Source organism: Equus quagga, chromosome 9, assembly GCF_021613505.1.
Source record: "Equus quagga isolate Etosha38 chromosome 9, UCLA_HA_Equagga_1.0, whole genome shotgun sequence".
Lineage (NCBI taxonomy): Eukaryota > Metazoa > Chordata > Mammalia > Perissodactyla > Equidae > Equus > Equus quagga.
The window spans coordinates 64,782,811-64,796,451 of NC_060275.1; the positions used below are offsets into that span (position 1 = coordinate 64,782,811).

The window sequence follows — 13,641 nt, forward strand, 5'->3', positions numbered from 1 at the left end:
CCTGGGACCCCCAGCAAGAATCAGCAGAAACTGTGGTTAATTTGGAGCAGAAGATTCCAGGAGCTAGAGAGGCAGCCATCAGATCCCAGATGGCCCTTCAGGGAGCTGGTCACTTCCTGTGCCGAGTCCAGGCTCTCACATATCCTAATAGAATGGGGAGCTATTTTCCCATGGATCTGAGTCAGGGATCCCAGGGATCTTTTCCAGGCTGCAGCAAGAGAACTTGACCTTACAAGGCCTGGAGGCACAACCAGGAGGAAGATCGTGGGAGCTGCCCAGGGCCTGGCTGGAGAGGAGTCTGGACGTCCACTTGACTGCTCATGAGGGTTTTCCCTTGGCAAGGTGATCAGGGGCCAGGCAGGGAGGCACTCTTCTCTAGGAATAACCTCATCAGCACTGTCCAACAGAACTTTTTTTTCTTTTTTGGTGAGGAAGATTGGCCCTGAGCTAACATCTGTTGCCAATCTTCCTCCTTTTGCTTGAAGAAGATTGTTGCTGAGTTAATATCTGTGACAATCTTCCTCCATTTTGTAGGTGGGACGCTGCCACAGCATGGCTTGATGAGGAGTGTGTAGGTCCACACCTGGGATCTGAACCTGCAAACCCCGGTCCACTGAAGCAGAGTCTGTGAATTTAACCACTGTGCCACACCAGGCCGGCCCCTCTGATACAAGTTTTTATGTTGATGTGGCAAAGTGAACCCTTGAAATATGGCTAGTGTAACTAAGGAACTGCACTTTTAATTGTTATTTAATTTTAATTAATGTGCATTTAAAGTGGAGTAGCCCGATGTGGCTATCAGTACCACATTGGACAGAGCAGCATTTAGCTGAAGACCCAGACTGGGCATGGAAGCTGGGGACGGGAAGGTCAGACTTTATGGTTTGTGCAGCTCTGGCAGCCAACTCTGGCAAGAAAAGTGGTACCCCTGGGAGGGAGGGGTAGGACACTAGGCATCTAGCTCTGAGGAGGAGAGGCATACCTGGTTCCCTGGGGTCAAAGTGCTTGCTCACACGGGCACACATACACCTATGTGTGAGCATATGGGTTGGCGTGCCTGAGGGCACCCAGAGATGCGCGATCCAGGAGTGCATCTGTGTATGTACGTCATATGGACTTCTAGGTGCACGCGGGCCAGTGAGCGAGGGCCACTAGTCCAGCAGGTCTTGCAAGAAGGCCCACATGTACTGGTGCATTTCCTTGGGGTGGCTCTGTGGGATCCAGTGCCCTGTGCCTGGCAAGATGTGGGCCTCCAGCCGGCCTGGCACAAAGCGGCTGCTGATGGCACCCACCAGCCCCTGCTCCAAGTAGGGGTCCTTCTCCCCCCACAGCAGCAGTGTGGGAGTGGCCAGTTCCTGGGGCTCCAGGGGGAAGTTCCTGTGGTCAAGACAGACAGGCAGAAAGATGGCTGCCCCCGGCCCCTGCCCCCACAACTCTCCTGATCTTCTGCCCTGGGTCTGGTCTCACCTGAAGAGGTTTCGGTAGTAGTTGAGGGGCCCAATGAGGCCACCGGGCTGTGAGAAGTCATAAAGGAAGGCCTCAAGCTCGCTGGGGGTCAAGTGTGGGATGCCCCTCTTGTGGTGGGTGAGGGTGGTCTTCAGGATCTGGGCACACAGCAGGACTCTGGCTTCATTCCCAACCCACTCCAAATTTGCTACCCTCCACCCACCCCTGGGGCCTTCACCCTACTGCACCTGGAAGTCAGACATGGACAGCAACTTCTCGGGCAGCCAGGGAAGCTGGAACAGGAACATGTAGTTGGAACGGAAGAACTGGCCAATGTGGTGCATAGAGTAGTCTGGGGAGAGGGGAAGGCAGGCGTGAGGCCTGGGCCTGGCGTGGCTCCACACCCCTGCACCCCTACGCACATCCAGGTCAGGCACACAGGTGTGTCAACACTCAAGAATGTCACCCGTGCCTGCCTGAGCCTGTGAGGACGCTCAAAACCACTTGCCAGACCCAGGCACCAGTTTCCTTCTGTGCTGAGTGATCACTGTACCCAGAGAATGGGGGTCTCTCCCTATAGCTCCCAGGAACCCCCACACCGCTGGTGTGCTTTCCCTGTTCAGGCCCGGATGCATTTCCCCTGCTTCATTCAACAAACACTTATTGAGCACCTACTGTGTGCCAGGCCCTGTTCTAGACCCTGGAGACAGCAGTGAATGAGAAAGACAAAACTCCCTTCAAGGGAGCTGACAGTCTAGAGATGGAGACAGACAAGAAACCACAGCAAAAAAGAGAGCAAGTGAGCAAGCATGGAGCTATGACCACAGTGCCGGGAATTGAAATCAGGTGACATGATTGACACCGCATAGCCAGAGATAGTGTCTCATGCTATTGTGGTTGCTTAGTTATCTATGTCTTCCCTGCCAGAAGAAAGCCTCTCTCTCCTCAGTTTCCCCAACTGGACCATGTGGATGATAACATTTTCGAAAGCCCAGGAGGCTTGTGTAGGTTACTGTATGCAGGCTCCTTGTCACGGCAATTGTTACCCGGAAGTGTTCAAAAAACGTGGGTTACTCCTAAGCATACTGTCATTGATTGTAGATTGGGAATGCCACAGGGGAAGGGACCTAGGTCCATTGCTGCGCCCCCAGCCCCTGCAGTGTTGACTGGTAGACGGAGAAGTGTAGGCACGGACACACGGCCCTTCACACAGGCACATCCCACACAGTGCCAGGCACCCCAACACACCTTGGTACACAGACATAGGGGCAGCACTGACCACTACCAGCCGTTCAACCAAGGATGGGTAGTAGATGGAGAAATTCCAGGCTAGGAGTGCACCCCAGTCGTGGGCCACGAGGATGCACTTGGAGTAACCTGGGGGAGTCAGAGGAACTGGAGTAAGGGCGATGCCAGGCAGAGGTGGGGTAGGGGTGGGGGAGGCCAGGGCAGAGATGGGGGAGCATCCCCACCCAGGCCCAGAATGACATCCTGGATATCAGCCATTAGCAGGTCGATGGTGTAACAGTCCACATCCCTTGGTGCATCTGAAGAGCCGTATCCCCGAAGATCCACAGCCACCACGTGGAAGCGGCCCTGGAACTCCCGCAGCTGGTAGCGCCAGGAGAACCTGTCGGGTGGGCACGGGATGGAGATTGCATCAAGGTGCACCTGCACCCCAGCAGGGGCCTTCTGTGACTCCACCTTCCCGCCCTGGACTTCCCAGAAGGGAGGATGGGGAATTCCCGGCTGAGTGTGAGGTCACCTGGCCTGGAATCCAGGGCGGTGTCAACATGGACACCTCTTTGTTCCATCCCTTCGGGGCCCCTGGGTCTCAGACATACCAGGTCTCCGGGAAGCCGTGCAGAAACAGCATGAGGGGCCCGTTGCCGCGTCCAGCGGAGACATAGTGCAGGCGCAGGCCAGAGCTCTGGGGGAGGGAGGGCACAGTCTGAGAGTGAGGGAACCCCTCCTCCGTAGGCTTGAACTCCCAGCTGTGTGCCGACCCCGGTTTGGATTCAAACATTTGCTCTCTGCTCCCCGCGCCCGGCCCACAGGTCCCGCCTCCCAGGCCCAGAGAGCGCCCCCGCGTGCTCACCCTGAGGGTCAGGAAGCAGTGCTCGCCCAGCGCGGGGTCGCTCAGGCAGGCGGGCGGGGCGCGCCGGGGGCGCCCGCAGCAGCCGCGCCGGGGCCGGCACAGCACGTGCGCGAGCGCGATGCAGCCGTAGCCGGCGGCGGCCACCAGCGCCGCCGAGAACACGAGGCTCCACATGAAGGCGCGCAGCAGCTTCAGAGTGAGGCGCGACGGCGCCAGCAGCGCCGTCACTACCAGCTCGGGCATGTCGCCGCGACCCGGGCCGACTGTGGCGCCGCCGTCGGGGATCTGGGCGGGGGGCGCGGGCTGCGGCGGAGAGGCGGGACCCGGGCCGGGGAGCCCACCGCCTTGGGCCTGGGGCCGCTCCGTGCCGCCGGGCCTGCCGAACGCGCCGAGAGAAGAGGCGGGCGACTCAGACTGAAGCCGCCACCGCGCACGACTCACCTAACTGCCAGGCAAAACTCGGGGGCGACGGCGACAGGGAGCAGGGCCGGGGCGCGGGGCGGGGCCGGCCAGGACCAGGCTTCGGCGGCTGGAAAGGGGCTTTGGGAGAAGGGTGCAAGGGGCCGGAGTTGTGGGCGGGGCCCAGGAGGGCTCGGGCAGGGCTTAAGAAGGGGCGGGGTCTAGGAGGCCCCGCAGCAGGTGGTGGGGTCTCAGGTCTAGAGGGCATCGAGTCCTGCTTGCACAGTAGCGAGGAGGCGCCGTGGGGAGAGGGCCGGGGCCTGAGTGGGGGCGGGGCCATGCAGAGTGGGTGCGGCCTCCGAGCCGGAAAGGTGGATCTGCCTGGGCCTCGGAGCGTGGAGGGCTGGGGGCGTGGCGAGGGCGGAGCCTACAGGAGGCGGGGCCGAGCGCTGGGCGGAGCAGGCCCGGGGGCTGGGCCAATGAGAGGTGGGCTGGGCCGGAACCTAATATGGCGGGGCGGCGGGCCCGGAAGCGGAAGGAGAGGGACTGGCAGCAGCCTGGCTAGGATGGGGAGGGAGCCGCGGACGGTCGCCGCACCCTCAGGAGGCCTCAGAGCCCCTGCCACCGCCCCCTGGGAGCTCCCCGCCCTGGAGCGCAGGACTCTCCCCTCAGCTTGGCTCCGAAAGACCTAGCGGTACCTTCACCCGGTCCCGGTTCCAACGGAAGGCTCCAGCGGCCTCGACCCCTCGCCAGCCTCGCGTTGGCCTGGCGCGTCCGCCGGCCCGCCCCTGCACAGCTGTAATTGGACGCCGGGGTTATTGACATGCGGGAGACGGGTCCGCCCGGAGCCAATCGGCAGGCGCGGAGGCCGAGCTCCTCCAGGGCAGCCTCTGACTCCTGAAAGACAGGCCCGGCAGGGGTCGGAGCAGCGCCGGGCCGCCGGCCGAAAGAAAGAGGAACCGGGCAGGACCAGGCGAGAGTCCTGGCAGGGCAGCTGCTTCCACCTCCTGTTTTGCAACACTCCCCCAAGATCCTGACCATTTCAGGGTCACTCATCATTTAACCCTTATAAGCTCCGGAGATGTAGGTACTACTATCACATCCCTGTTACAGACCCCAGCCTGAAACTGCCTCAGGCCAGACAGCTGACTAAACAGCACCCCAGGATTTAGGCAGAAAAGCAGCAATTTGAATTCTACCTCTCCTTCCACTGGAGACTGCCAACGGAACGCTTTTACCTTTCTTCTGGCGGGTTACCTCAGTCTCTCTAAACGTGCTTATGTGGCTGTTTCCTGACTACCTATTCCGGGCGTTATCCCTCGACTCACCCAAGTCACCACAACTGGATGTGCTGTTTCCATTTTTAGTTTTTCTCTTGGTTCCTCTTAAATACTCCACTCATCTCTTCGTTTTCGTCACTTCCCACCCTCTTCCACCTCTACTGTTAAACCTTACCTTTGTATTGTCAAGACTGCTAATTATTATACTGTCTTGGGACCATAATTACGTCCGTGGGTTGCTGCTTAAAGGGGAACAGTGGTTTCCGTGGTTCTGCCTCAGTTAACAATGCATCTCGGAGTCGAGTAAACGTCCATGATTACACTGCTTGTATTGTACAAACACTTGTTCTCCCTGCACTGATTACCTCGCTTTCTTGTCTTGCGTGATTAGCCTGTGTCATAGCTTTGGTTTCTTTTACACTTTCCATCAAATCAGTTCTCTGACCATTTGATGATCCTGGCATCCCTTCCTGAGCCTTCTAATCTGGGTGCATGGCTGGTGGGTGTCTGGGGACCTCCCTTCTTCCTCTGCTACACAACACTGCCTCCCACATCCCCCCCCCCCCCCCCAATCCCCACCCCAGTTCTACCGTGAAACAAAAAGACACTGGTAGTCACAGGATGGTAATTTTATATTCAGTACAAATGTTTATTTTTGCAATGAGAACTGCACAAAAAAAAAAAAACCTTTAGTATATAAGTGAAAAGTCTACGAATTCCCTTCTACAAATGTCTAAAGTGTTTAATACAAGTCTCAGATTCACTGACATAATTATTGGCCAAGCGATCCGTGCATACAGTACAGTGGGGGCTTGTACACACCTCTTACTCGTGTATAAGACTAAGATGTCTAGTACTGTGGGAGGGACTGGGAAATGGCCAGAGAAATTAAATAATAGATCCAAGTTCTAATTACAACCCAGTTAGAGAAACACCCATCAGGGAGGTGTGGAGAGGGCCAAGGCAGAGTTAAATCTTTAGAAGGAAGGTGCAGACAAAACTATTTCTCCAGCAAAACACTCGGACCTGGCCTGGGAAAGTTCCTGAACAAAACACGAAACAAAAACGAGGGAGATGGGACAAGATGGAAAAAACCTCAAAGAACCAAAATATCAAGTCACACTGGAACCAGCACAGTGGTATATGAGGAAGTGCCTGTGGAGGACAAGGGGCAGTGGGGGACCTCAGGCTGGATGCCTGAACTACACCCTCACTAGGAGGTTGGGCAGATCCCAAACACAAGACAATACAGGGCCTTTCTGGTTGAAGAAGAAAGGGGGATGTGGGTTTAATAACAGTGCTAGAAATGTTTCGATCAGTTTGTGTCTCTGCATACATATACAAGATAAACTTTCATCTTATATCCTAGGGGCCGCTCCTGGGTGCCACCCTGGCCTGTGGCATACTAGTGGGCACAAAACACAGGCAGGGCAGCAACCTGGCAGGCTCTCTTGGGCAGGAAGGTGTGCGTGCGTGCGGAGTGAGGATCCTATTTGGGGGGATGTACACTTATCTAAGAATATCTGGTTAACCCTGAGCTTAAATGAAAGTAGTTAGAGGCAGGCAAGGTGGGACCCAAGTCCTCTGGTGAGAGGGGGACCAGGATGGAGGAGGGAGAAGGGGAAGAATACTGCCTGGAGTATGGCCAGGTTCTGCTGGAGCACATTACCCGCCTAGGAGGCCACGGTCCACAGGAAGAACGGGTACCTGGGCTCTCTGTCACAGCTTCGGGTTGGAGTGGCAGCTCCTGCTCAGGGACAGCAGGGTCAGGCCTCGGGAGAGGGCTCGGTGGCCCCTGGTGGTAGTTCTTGTACAGAAGGGGTCTGGGGTCTGAGGTGCCCCTGGGCCTAGCCTAGGCAACAGGTGGTTCACAAAGAAATGTCAGGGAGACACCAGCATTAAAAAAGAGAGATGTGTTTATTCCATGATCAGTACAGACCAAATGCATATTCACCGTATGAAAGTCAAACCAGTCAGTGACTCCAGAGTTTGGCCAACACCGAGGCACCAGCGTCGTGGTGTAGAGTGGGTTCTCATGGCACGCGTAACCTCACCAAGGTCTCCAATTATAAAATTAAAAAAACAGTGGGGGAAAGGGCAGCTGGCTGGTTGGGCTGGGCGCTGGGCAGGGAGCTTCTGCCTCAGCCTGTGGCCTTGGGCCCTGGCGCCTGCCTTGTGCCCTGGCCCTTCCTTTCCTGGTAAAAAAACAACTCAAACAGATTTGACGTTAAAAAACAAACAAAGAAGCAGCCAACGAATAAGAGGGAAAAAAGGGAAAAGAAAACTCATTTTTCTGGTTTTATAATTAAAAATAGACTAATAAAGTTTGAAAATGAGTAAAATATAGGCAGTTTTTTTGTGTTTTGTGTGTTTTGTGTTGTTTTTTTGTGGGTTTTTTTTTTTATACCAGTTTGGTGGAGTCACCAACAAACTTCAAACAAACATATGCCAACTATGTTTCACTACACAGTACAGCCACGGTCACACACTACCCACAGCGCGGTGGCAGCCGCCGCTCAATGAGGAGACGATCACACCATTTTGGAGATAAGCAGTGCCATTGTGTCTGGAGGAGAAGAGAGAATTAAAAATAAAATAGAATCCAACAAAAAATATATATATAGAAAAAAAACCCAGAAACACAGGTGGGAAGGAACTGACTTTGGTTGGTGGCCTCACTCGCCGGGCGAGGCTGGCCCACACACGCATGTGTGACAGTCACCATGCCCTGGATTGCCATGGACACACACACACCTCCACGGCACTATTCCCTTTTGCACAAGCGAACACTTACAGAGAGCGGCTCTCGATTAAAGGCTTGTGGGGGGAGGGTGGGGGGGGGGGGGTCTGTTCAAGGCAAAGTCAGTGCCAGCAAGGGGGTGGGCCAGCGCCCTTGCCTGCCTCCAGCTCACGTAGGCCTGCCCTGGTCGCCTGGGAGTGGGTGGCGGTGGCTGGGGTGTGGGCAAGGACTCCTGGCGGCAGGACGTCACAAACGTGATGTTCTCAGGGACAGAAAACCAGTCACGGTGGCGGCAGCAACGATGTCCTGTGTATACTGTGTAGACATTTGGCGGAGAGAAGAGCCTCTGCCCCACACACGGGGATGTGGGGCTTGGGTCTGGCCGGCACTTGCTTGTGTTGAGGCGTGCTCTGAGCTGACGTCCTGTGAGGGGTGGTGGGGCGTCCGGCTGGCTGTAAGGCAGACAGGCTCTGCGATCCTCAGCTGCCCATCAGACCTGCCCGGGTGTAGCATGCAGGAGGGCCAGGCCCAGCGACACCCCTGTGCCACTGCTACCGCCTCCACTGCCGCCCCTAACACTATGGAGAGTCAACGTTTTGCCAGAAAATCAAAGTCAGAAGTCACCTAGGTGCTCTCAGAAAAGATTTTCTTCAAATATTGACAATAGATCACTCTGGAAATTCATGTCAATGGTAGCTGCCATCTGGAGGGGAGAGGAGGGAGGGAGGCAGGGAGTGAGACTCGGTGCCCAGCCCTTGCTTTGGCTCCCAAATCTCCCCACACGTCCCCCTCATCTCCAGCATCGGGCCTTAACTCAGGGCCCACACCCTGGAACCTCCCGGCACTAGGCCCAGAGGCCAGCATTGTGCAGACAAGCAGAAGCCCTGCCCCAAGCACCCGCCTCTCAGAAAGTGACCGCCCCCACCCCTCTCTGGGTTCAGGGTCCCCAGTCCCGCTCCTCCAGGAGTGGACCCCTGGTTAGTGGGCTCCACCAGAGTCCCCCCACTCACTGCTTCCCGGCGTCTTCGCTCCTGCTCCCGCTTTCGGGCCAACTCCCTCTGCTGGTCCAGCATGGACTGGGGCTGGGAGCTCTGGGCCTGGGGGGCAGCGGCGGCGGCGGCCACAGCAGCTGCCTGTTGTTGCTGCTGCTGCTGCTGCTGCTCCTGCCGCTGCTGCTGCTGCTCCTGGCGACGGCGCGCCTCTTCGTGGGCTCGCCGAGCCTGCTCCAGGGCATCCTCATCCTCTCGGCTCCTGAGCAAGCAGGGCTTCAGGTCGGTCTGGGGGCCGGTGCAATCCCCAGGAGCCGCCGTGCCCCCGCCCAGAGCCTGCACCCACCTCATGCGCTCCTGCCGCAGCCGCTCCTTCTCCTTCTCTGCATGCTCGGCCTGCGCCTTCAGGGCCTTCTCGCGCTCCTCCTTCTCTCTAGCGGCGCGGCGGAACTGCTCAAAGCTGTCACTCGACGACTTGGCTGTGGAGGACGGGGTGGTGGGATGCTTCTGCACCAGGCTAGCCCAGGAACCCATGTTCTTGATTTTTAGGTCCTGTGAGGCAGAGACACCACAGGGCGGGTGAGGGGCCCTGCTGTGTCTGGACTCCTCCTGAGAAACCTAAAGCCTGAGGGCGTAGGAGGGAAGACCCGCCTCTGGCACCTCCCTGGGGTGGGCATGAGGGACACTTGGGGGCCTGCTGTCTCTACCTTTTTGGGTGCAACTGGCGTCTTCGGCTCCTGTTTCTGTTTGTCCTTGTCAGGGGCCCCTGGTGGGGGTGCATTCTGCTCAGGGGGCCGGATCACTGGCCTCCCAACGTCCACGGGCTTCATCTCGGGCCCTGAAACACAAACAGCCCGTGGGCCTAGGCCTCCCCACCCCGGCGGGGCATGGCAGACTGGCCCATGGAAGGTTCATGTTCAGTGCAAGCCTGGGTGCCTCAGCCCGGCTAGGGGCGAAGAGGACACTCACGTTGGGGCAGGTGGACTGGGGCCTTGATGCTCTCCGGGTGCTTGGGGGGCTCCGGCCGCAGCGAGGGGCTGAAGGTCTCACTGCGGATGATGGGCGAGTGGATCTTCTCATCCTTCACCACCACCAGGGGCTGGGGCTGGACCACAGATGCCGCGCGCAGCTCCTGGGATGGCATAGGTATGGTGGCCGGTGAGGTGGGTGGGCGGCCCTGGGCCTAGCCCATGCCCGGCCCTGGAGGCTGTGGCCCAGCCCTGCCCTTTACCTGCTTCTTAGGCTGGACATTTTGCTGGGGCGGCGACTGGTGGGTCAGGCTCTGGAACTGTGGCATCTGGGGGGAATGTATCATAAGCGGGGAGGGGGCTTCACGGAGGTGACCTAGGAGAGGGGACAAGGAACGTGTCAACAGGACTAGTGTGTAGGCTGTTGGCCTCGGGCCCGGTCACGGCCCCAAACCCGAGGGGAGCCCCACAGCAGCTGAGCTGCAGCATGCCAGGCCGTGAGCTCAGGGTGCAGCAGGGCTCTGTGGGACCATAGGCTCGCTCCTGTCATGTGGCGCCCCTGCGGGGCAGAATCACCAGGAAGCTTTCAGAGGTACAGATCCTGGCACGTTTGGTCCCAGGTGGGGTCTCGGCCTAAGCACTTTTAAAAGCTCAGCAGACAGTCATACAGTATGACCTGCTTAAATACAGGGGATGTCAAAAAGCCCACAGGGCAGGAAGCCTCGGCCTGCCTTACTGGACAGCTGCTTCAGGCCTAGAGCCTGGTGCAAGGGCCCTTCCCACACAACTCGAGGGGGCCTAGGAGCCACACAAGGGGAAAGCCCGGAACTAGTCTGCACCACAGTGGAGCTGGTACAACAGGTCCCGGGCTCACGGCTCCCACAGGAAGTGGGCTAGCCGACCCACCTTCATCCAACCAAAGGCTGGGAAGACCCAGGCAGCCACAGGGTCCAACCACCCAGCACAGGGCAGGAGCCCAGAAAGCCCCACTCTTGGCCCCAAGAAAGGCCCCTCAGGCCCAGGCAGCAGCATGAGGCACCCTCCTGCTTCAACCTGCCGCATCTTGGCGGGCTCATATGGGAGAAGCAGCACTTATCCACAAAAGAAAGCTGCCTCCCCACAGCACCTTTGCTCCTGGTTCTGCCTCGCGCCTTGTGCTCAACAACCTGACCTGGGCTCCGTGGGCCAGACCTCCCACCAACTTCCTCCAGGCTGCTTCCAGCTGCCGTCCAAGAGCACACAAACCCTTGGGCCCTTTGTGGACCCCGTGGCCAGAGATGACCATTTCCTTGAGCCCGGAGTGACCCACAACGCCCCTGCCTAGAGCCAGGACTCCTCACCCAGAACACAGCAAATCTGACTGGAGACAACATGGCGGCAAAGACCAGCCTATCTCTGCACCTTGGCCCCCAGCCTTGGTACTGGGTGGCCCCAAGTGAGACCTGCCAGTGATGTGTAGGCACAAGACTGCAATCACCTCTGGTCTGGGGTGGCTCTCTGAGGAAGATCTGGGCAATGGCAGGCTCTCAGGCCTATGAACTGTAGGATTTGCTGCCTGCTGGTGGCTTCATCCAGCACCTCAGGAGCAGTGCCTGAAAGCTGGCCAGGTGCTCAGGGATGCTCGCTGAGCTTCCTTGGGACTCGGACAACTTAGCCTTTGGCCCAAAGCCCCCAGCTGGACTCCAACCCACATGGCTCCCTGTGACCCATACCAGGCCACAGGAGGCTCAGGGGGAGGTGGGTTGGGGCACTCGCAGCACAGGTGGCCAGAGGGGACCTGGCCAGCCCCGACTGCTGGCTCTCCTGAAGGCATCTCATCACCTGCCCATCAGCACCCCCCAAGGAAAAGCCTGGCTTTGCCCAGGGACGGGAACATGCACAGCTGCTGGGATCAGCGTCAGTCTTTCCCAGGGACGGCAGCCAGCTGTTCTCAGCTCAGGGCTTGCAGCAATCCCCTTAGCCCTTGGTAGCTTTTGCTGGGTTGAGAACAGCCAGGGCCTAAAGTCAAGGCCTTGATGTTCAGTTTGCAGGTGGCATCTGTGGCCACCCCAAGCAGGCTGCACAGCCTACAGTGCCAAGTCCAGGAACCTCAACCCTGACCCTCGTGCATCACTACACCATGAGGGATCGAGTAGAATGTTGCCCTACCAGGGTCAGTCAGGATGTTTTGGTCACAGACATGTGGGAAACAAGCACCCAGGAAGGGTGAGGGCACAGTCTGACCATGCTGTTGAGGGAAGAAGGGCAGCCAGGGTCAGCCTGGAGACGGGAGCAGGAGACGGGCAGTGGCCCCAGGACGGGCCCCAAGCTGCCTTTGAGCTTCAGCCCCATTCTCCTCAACATGGTCCTGGCTCTACCATGTGGGCCTCATGATGCCAAGAGCAAAGCACCTATTCCTGAAAGTTCCCAGACCTGTCCCTGGCTCTGCCTGGACCTCACTACCCTGTTTGTTAAACTAGCTCCTGCTCATCGTCTGATCACCTCCTCCAGGAAGCCTGCCCTGACTCCCAGAGGTGGATTGGGTGCCTCCCCTGGGCTCCTGGCTTCCCCACCTAGCAGGATCATGATTCATTCTAACACTCTTGACTGAGTTCCAAGAGAAGGGCCGGCAGGGGCCTTCTCCTCGGTCATCTCAGCTTGCAAACAAGACAAATGCCTGATAAAGACTGCATGAAGCACTAACGTCCCCTTTCAGTCACCTCTCTCCCATCAACCCACAGGCTTCAAGGCTCGGCTCTGAGCCGTCTCAGCCTGAAGCGCTTGCTGAACCGTCTGACTGTTAGAGAACAAAACTCTGGGCCCAACCCCAGCAGCTCCAGAGCCTGGGGGGGTGGGGGGTGGGGTGTGAGGGGCACTTACCGGTTGAGTAGGGGTCTGACTTGTGGTGTCGGGGTGACGGGTGGTGCTGGATGACTTGCTGAGGCTTGGCTGGCTGCGGCGGGGGTGGCTGCTGGCCCGGGGGTGGATGGGGGGGCTGCTGGCCCGCGGGGGGTGGGGGCTGCTGGATGTGGGTGGGGAACTGCATGGGCTGCATGTGCACGGGTCGCGGCGGGGGCTGGTGCTGTGGAGGGGGTGGCGGCTGCGGCTGGGGTGGTGGTGGTGGCGGCTGCTGCTGCTGTAGCTGCTGCTGTACAGAGGGGTGGGGTGGGGGCGGCAGGGGGGGCGGGGGCTGAGACTGCACCTTCACGGAAGGGAGTAGCGGTGTGGGGGGCTGCACCTTCTGCAGCTGCTGCAGGTAGAGCTGCATCTGCATGGAGGTAAGGGGCGGGGCAGGTGGCTCTTCATCCTCCTGCAGCAGCACTTGGGGGGGCTGAGCCATGGGGGGCTGTGGGAGCAGGGGCGGCTGGGACAGGGCAGGAGACACAGCCGGGGGCCGGGCAGGCTTGGGGGGCAGGGCTGCGGCTCGGTTGCTGGGCCGTGAGGGCTGCTGGGGCAGCGCATTGTGCAAAGCTGGAAGGACACACAGCGTGGCAGTGAGGCTCTTGGCCCCACGGCCCCAGCCTGGCCTTTCTGCTCCACCCTGACCTACCAGTCTCCCTCCACCCAGCAACCTTTCCCTCCTCGGCTTCCCATGAACTCCAGAAAAACGACGGTTTCCAAGGAGGTCTACTGGATCGGGCCACTAGCCAGCATCATCCTGCCCTGGCCTCTGCGCCCCCACTTCCCTCCCTCTCCTCTAGCTGCTCCCATTTTCACACTGGCCCTTCTGGTCTCACAACAG

General features: G+C 58.7%; 2 protein-coding genes across 4 annotated transcripts in view; both read right to left on the reverse strand.

The window, feature by feature from the left end:
• Positions 1-732: 732 nt before the first annotated feature.
• Positions 733-4,707, reverse strand: EPHX3 (epoxide hydrolase 3). Of its 2 annotated transcripts, XM_046672492.1 has the most exons (8): positions 4,642-4,707; positions 3,545-3,920; positions 3,291-3,376; positions 2,919-3,076; positions 2,695-2,823; positions 1,695-1,798; positions 1,468-1,604; positions 733-1,377 (listed from the first exon to the last, which is right to left on the reverse strand). In XM_046672492.1, exons 2-8 carry the CDS (start codon positions 3,785-3,787, stop codon positions 1,152-1,154), a joined length of 1,083 nt encoding a protein of 360 aa, XP_046528448.1. In that variant the 5' UTR covers positions 3,788-3,920; positions 4,642-4,707; the 3' UTR covers positions 733-1,151. The 2 variants fall into 2 exon arrangements, with proteins under 2 accessions (XP_046528448.1, XP_046528447.1); XM_046672491.1 differs by lacking the exon at positions 4,642-4,707 and having other exon boundaries at positions 3,545-4,024.
• Positions 4,708-7,121: 2,414 nt separating this feature from the next.
• The window catches only part of BRD4 (bromodomain containing 4), an 82,585-nt gene continuing 76,065 nt past the window's right edge, over positions 7,122-13,641 (reverse strand). For both annotated transcript variants that reach the window (XM_046671510.1, XM_046671511.1), the window contains exons 14-20: positions 12,780-13,370; positions 10,184-10,296; positions 9,922-10,084; positions 9,660-9,790; positions 9,299-9,504; positions 8,974-9,214; positions 7,122-8,666 (exon numbers count right to left, since the gene is read on the reverse strand). In XM_046671510.1, coding sequence (XP_046527466.1) covers positions 8,598-8,666; positions 8,974-9,214; positions 9,299-9,504; positions 9,660-9,790; positions 9,922-10,084; positions 10,184-10,296; positions 12,780-13,370 — 1,514 coding nt within the window. In that variant the 3' untranslated portion in view covers positions 7,122-8,597. The remainder of the gene's footprint in view (positions 8,667-8,973; positions 9,215-9,298; positions 9,505-9,659; positions 9,791-9,921; positions 10,085-10,183; positions 10,297-12,779; positions 13,371-13,641) is intronic.